Source organism: Belonocnema kinseyi, chromosome 6, assembly GCF_010883055.1.
Source record: "Belonocnema kinseyi isolate 2016_QV_RU_SX_M_011 chromosome 6, B_treatae_v1, whole genome shotgun sequence".
In the NCBI taxonomy this organism is placed as follows: domain Eukaryota; kingdom Metazoa; phylum Arthropoda; class Insecta; order Hymenoptera; family Cynipidae; genus Belonocnema; species Belonocnema kinseyi.
In genome coordinates, this window is record NC_046662.1 from 67,454,744 (window position 1) to 67,461,124 (window position 6,381).

Below are 6,381 nucleotides of genomic sequence, written 5' to 3' on the forward strand. Positions count from 1 at the left end.
ATTTTTTCGAAACCTCTAAATATCTCTTTAACTTCCTTGAATTTTTTCTAAGAAAAATGGTATTCAATTGTTATTTCTACATGAAAATTCAACAATTTGAGTTACAAATTAATTTTCTTTCATAGAATATTTAAAACGGTGACGTTGAAAGTTTAGATTTTTTGTTTGGTTTTGAATATTTAATTTTTAATTACGGATTTTAGATTAACATTCAGATATTTCTAAACATTAGGTATTTTTCCTTTTTCCTAAATAATAAATTTCAGAATGAATGGTTTAAAAATGGAATATATAAAAATAAAATTTGAAATTTCATAAAAGCCTTGAATTATGAATATATTATTTTATAACTATTTTAAAATTGAAAATAGTTTATAAAGTTTCAGTCGGGAATTTACATTTGTTTAACTAATAAGACTTTCCAATTGAAATAGTTTAATTTTTAACGTTAAAATCGACAAATTCTAAAATTATAAACTGATTCCTAATCATCTGGAAAAATAAATTATTATTTACGTTTTAAATCCTAGAGAACAGAAGAATTTCAAAAACCATGAATTAATTTATATTCACATTTGATCAACTAAAAATGTTTTTAATTGTCAATCTTCGGTTTCAAATGCTTTAATTTTTTATTAAGTCTTTAAACTGCATTAAAAAATCTTTCAAATAAAATATATACTGAAGAATTAAAATCTAAAATGCAAAATTTTTAAAGTGAAAGTTTTTCGAATTATTCATTCTAAACTGAATGATATCATAATTGAGAATGGCAACCATTTCTATTTATTTTTAAAAACTGTTCAAATCAAAGTTGGATAGATTTATTTTCTACAAATTTGTAAAATTTACTGTCATTTCCAGGTTTTTCCCGGTTTCACAGTCTAATGTTTAAATAATTGCAAATTTTCATTCTCAAAAAGTAACACTTATAACATATATTAAATGCATTAGTATTTCCAGAAAAGCATAATTTTCCAGGATTTACAGAAGAGAAAAAAAGGTTAAACGAATGAAAATTATTTAAATAATTGCTAAATACATTTTTAAAAACATTACTCCGCATATTTGTTAATTGTATAATTCCAGAAAAGCCTCACTTTTCTTAATATGGTGGACAGAAAAACGCAAATAGATTTTGTTCAAACAAATGCAAAATATGTTAAACAAAAAATATTATTTTTTAGATTCATCAACTACATCATTTATCCCAGAAAATAGTAACTTTTCATGAATAAATAGGGGAAAATAATTTTAAAAATAATTAATGTTTGAACAATTGAAAATTAGTTATATTAGGGAGTGGGGGGGGGGTCAAAATTAAAATTTAATTGATGGAAATCGTTACTTAAACAATACACTTGAATTACAATTTCTTTTTCCGAAAAACGAACAAATTAGGAAGGATCGATCACCAAAAATCGAATTTTTGGTCCACCCTAAGTTTTATCTGTGATATCTAATGATTCTAATAAACAATCTGAATTCTAAGTACCACGCATCGGCACAGCTATTCAATGGAGTAAATAAATTGCACATAAAGGATTTAGAAACAAAGAAATCAACAATAAAACCGAGTATTCAGTAACAATTTTATAAGGTTTTACATGTGATAAACTAAACTTGGAATTTGGGGGGGGGGGTTACGCAATTAAAGCCTGAAACCTCAAAGCTTAAAATTTCAAAAATTGATTGGTAAACGAAATTAAAAGCCTTCAAAATTTGCAATTTGATTATTGAAAATGCCTCCAAGAATTCATAAAACTGAATTAAAATAGAGTAAAAATCATATTCCAAGTTTAACTAATTCCACAAGATCAACCCTTCAAACCAATATTTCCTTAAATACCCAAATTTCTCTAAATAACTTTTTCAAACTTGAAAAAAAATTCCATATTGCACTCTTTACTACTATCACCACTTTGGAAAAATATACCACAACAAAACTTAAACTATCGATTTCTGTACAGTGATTCGTTCTCCTCAATAAAAAAAAATATATACTTTAAAGTACTAAAAATAAAAAGATCTAACTAAATATAAAACAATTTCCTAACTCAGCGATACCACGAGATGAGTAAAAACTTGACCATGGCCAATTCCCAATCTGAATCTAACCCTCGACAAGAAACTCGCAGCAGCGAAGCACCGTCCTAGCAATATTAAAAATGTAAAATATTTTCGCTAAATTCTATCTACCCGTATCACATGGAAGCATTTACACCGAAGAGACTTGAGCTAACATCTGCTGGAAAGTGCTTGTCCCCACCATGGTAGACATTTGACTAATACTGTTAAACAAAGCATCCGCCTGGATATTTTCCGGCAGCCTCGTCAGAAATTGCGCCCCTCTGACAAAGTCCATTGTCAGCAACTCCTCCTGATACAAATGCAGAACCCCAAGAGCCGCTCGAAACAGAAATTCCTCCCCGTCCCTTAAAAATACGTCCCAAATTCGACAAGCCACATCAAGAGGCAACGCCTTCGCATAAACGGTGTACAACCAATCCAGCAGATAAAGATCCGGACTGAGTCCAGCAATCGAGAAATGAGAGTAGACCTTTGGCAATTTGTTCGCGAGTGCACTAGAGTAGACTTTATAATAAATACTCATTTGCTTCTGATCCAGGCTGAAGGCTGCTCGATGACAAGGACAATTGAGCAGATTTGCGAAGCAAGTGAAGGCGTCTGTCGAGTCCATGTTCAGGGCGAGCACACCCCCCACAAAGCTCATCCCCTGGACATAGCCAATGTCAGGTCGGTAGACAGCATAAGCCGCCAAGACACCCTGAAGACTCTCCGATAATGGTCCTCCGTCTTGAAAAACGCAGAGGGAGGGAAAGGTCCTCGAAACGTCCAATCTAATCGCAGCCATGGATTCGTTTACGGGATTCAACAAAGCTCTGTCCAAGCAGATGTTGTAAAGATGTGGAGTGATGTTCAGACTATTGCATATCGCCAACTTCCAGACCTTGCCCCGAACACTCGGTGGTAATCCTCGCCACCAGAGATCCCGGACCTTCCTCGTGTTTTTCAGAGACTCAAACTGCGGCAAAACTTGCGTATTCCAAACGAGAGAATCCTCCGTCAATCTTTGCTCTTCTTTAAGCTGCTGTGCTCTCTGATTCTTACGATCTCGCTCCTCTTTCAACTCTCGCTTTCGCGCAGCTTCCAAAATTGCACTGTACTGTCTGCGGTGATTTTCCTCCTCAGCGGCACTTTTCGCCGGTAAATTTGCGGGTCGAGGTTGTTGGATGAGAGCAAGGCTGCCTCCAATTCTGTCTACGTTTCGTGATGGACTCCCGGTACTTGAGGCTCGTTGAGGTTCCTTTGATTTCCAGGAGAAGACGTTCTTCACGAAAGAGGAATTCAAGGGCCAGAGTTTGCCTTTTTCTGGAGAAGATTGTTGCTGTTGTTGTTGTTGTTGCTGTTCTTCAGTTCCCTGGAAACTACCAGAGGGCGAGAATTCACTCAAGGAAGAGACAGTGCTGCTGCAAGAGTGTGGTAAACTGTTTCTAGGACTGTCGTTCAAACTACTGGTTTCTTCTTTTGCTTCCGTTTCCGTTCGAGAGTTGATAAATGAGTTCTTGTTACACTCGTTGGAGAACTCGATAGCTTGATTTTTAGTTTGCTGCTGGACGCCGTTCGAGTTTTGTGTTTCTTCTAGAGCATAGACCTTTTTCATGACTGGACTGTAAGCCAGAGGCATGGTCTCCAGGGCCTGGTTTAAGCTTGACCCAGCTACACCCACCGAGATCGTATTGCCGGCGTCGTACCATTTGTTTTCTCGAATGTGCACGCATAGCGCTTTTGTTTTTGGTGTTGTTACTGGCGCCACATCGCAAGCCAAAGCTTCGTCGATTTCTACACTGTTGCAACATATTGTGCCCCCGCTCAGAGAAACAAGCTGCTGCTTGCCCAGACCTAAAAATATAGAGTTTGTTTAAAAAGCGGCCAGAGACTTTTTTTCTAGGTCGGGGGCATAGGGGCATTGACTTGTAATATTATATGGCACAATTTATACATAAAATAATAATAATATACTACGTAAAAATGTTACATAAATCATAAATGATTAATAAACTATAAATAGTTAATGATTAATAATAATAAATTATAAATACATATATAAAATTCAGATTGCCAAAGATTTAACAAAGATTTTAATTATTTAAAACAGATTTCGGAGAGATTTATAAGATTTCATGAAGACTTCAATGATTTTTTAACGTTTCATGAATTTCTCAGATATTGCCGAAAATTTCAAAAATAATTTAAATATTTCGCCAAGATTACGAAAATTTTCAGATGGATTTTAAAGAATTCATAAAAACTTCAACGGTTTTCCTAACATTTAACCAAAATTTCTATAATTTCACAAATATCAAATTTTGTCGTTTAATTTTCAAGGATTTTGCAAATATTTCACAAAGATTTCAGTAATTCCCAAAAGATTTCAATTATTTAACACGGATTTCGGAGAGATTTATAAGATTTCATAAAGACTTCAATGACATTTTAACGTTTCAGGAATTTCTCAGATATTGACGAACATTTCAAAAATATTTTTAATATTTCGCAAAGATTCCGAAAGATTTCAGATGGATTTGAAAGAATTCACAAACACTTCAACGATTTTTCTAAGATTTCACAAAAATTTCAATAATTTTACAAATATTATAAAATATATTTTTTTAATTTTCAAAAATTTCACAAAGATTTCAATGATTTCAAAAAGATTTCAAATATTTCACAGATTTCGGACAGACTTAAAATAGTTTATAAAAATTTCAGTTAGATTCCAAAGAGCGCACAAAGATTTCAATGATTCCACAAAGATTAAAATTATTTTTTAAATATTTTTAGAAATTTCAAAAATAATTCGAATATTTCGCAAAGATTTCAAAAATATTTTAATGATTTCCCAAATATTTACGAAATTTCACAAAGATTTCAAATATTTTGCAAAGATATCGGATAGATTTAATATATTTTATAATAATTTTAGACAAATTTCAAAGACTACAAAGATTTCACAAAACTCCAATCATTTCACAAATTTCACAAAAGACTTCAATCATTTCAATAATTTAACAAATATTACCAAATATTTTGAAAACATTTAAAAGATATCATAAAGACTTCACAAATATTTTAATGATTTTCGAAGGATTTAAAAGATTTCAAAAATTTCGGAAATATTTTGGATATATTTAAAAGATTTTAATTATTTCACAAATATGTCAGATATATTTTAAAAAGTGCACAAAGATTTAAATGATTTCTCAAGGATGTCAAAAAGATTTCAATCATTTCACAAATATTATCAGATATTTCAAAAATATTTCAACATTTCGAAATGATTTCAGAAATATTTCAAAAAGAGTTCGCAGATATTTCAATGATTTCCCTAAAATTTCACAAAAATTTTATATGGATTTCAAAAACTGTACAAAAATTTCCAGAATTCCAAAAATATTTTTAAAGTATTTCAAATATTTCCAAATATATCTGAAAGATTACAATGATTTTCCAAAGATTGCAAAGATTTTAAATATTTCGCAAAAATATAAAAAATGAATTGAATCATTCGATTTAGATAGATAGATTGAAAAAATTTAGATTTAGGTAGATTGAAAAAATAATTAGTCCAGATTTAAAATTTACAGGATTGCTATAGTCAGACTGTGTCCGCAAAATTTAATTTTCAAAATTCCCCGACTAATTTTTTTCAGGGTGGCCGTTTTAATCAAAGAAAAAATTCCCCGTTTTTTCGATTTTTGCCGGTTCGCTAACATTTTTCACGGTCAATAGAATTATAAAATTCGAACTCTTAAAATGACAATTATTTCAGTTGAAGTAATAAAAACTGAGATGCAAATCATTTTAAGAAATTTTAAACAAGAAACATTCATAATTGAAGAATTACATTTTTTTAATAAACTGAACACTTTTTAAATTAGAAGTTTAATTATTTTTATTTTAAATAGTTCAAACATCATTAAAAAGCCTCAACATTTTATTTCAAACTCTTAAAAGATCTACATGTTGCTTTAGATTTTTTCAAGTTTTAAATTATGTTTGGAATTTTTTAGAACTTCTAAACTTCTTCTAAAATTATTGGAATTTTTCCTAAAATTTTGTAAAAAAAGTTTGCAAAATTAGAAAAGTTGTTGATTTTTTTGAAGCCTTTTACCATTTTTAAAGACCTTCTAACTTTTTTGTTCGAAATCTGAAAAAATCTATACAAATAGTCGGATTTTGTCGGTATTCGTAGACACTTCGTTTAAATTATTTCAAATTATTTCAAATCTTAAATTAATTTTAAATCTTTTCAAACTTTTAAATATCTGTTCAAAATACTCAAATTTTTCCAAGGAA

General features: G+C 30.6%; 1 protein-coding gene across 1 annotated transcript in view; it reads right to left on the minus strand.

Moving 5' to 3' along the window:
* Positions 1 to 843: 843 nt before the first annotated feature.
* Positions 844 to 6,381, minus strand: part of LOC117174365 (TBC1 domain family member 12-like) — a 15,268-nt gene continuing 9,730 nt past the window's right edge. The window contains exon 2 of the mRNA XM_033363426.1: positions 844 to 3,924. Within this exon, the coding sequence (XP_033219317.1) occupies positions 2,219 to 3,924 (1,706 nt within the window). The 3' untranslated portion in view covers positions 844 to 2,218. The remainder of the gene's footprint in view (positions 3,925 to 6,381) is intronic.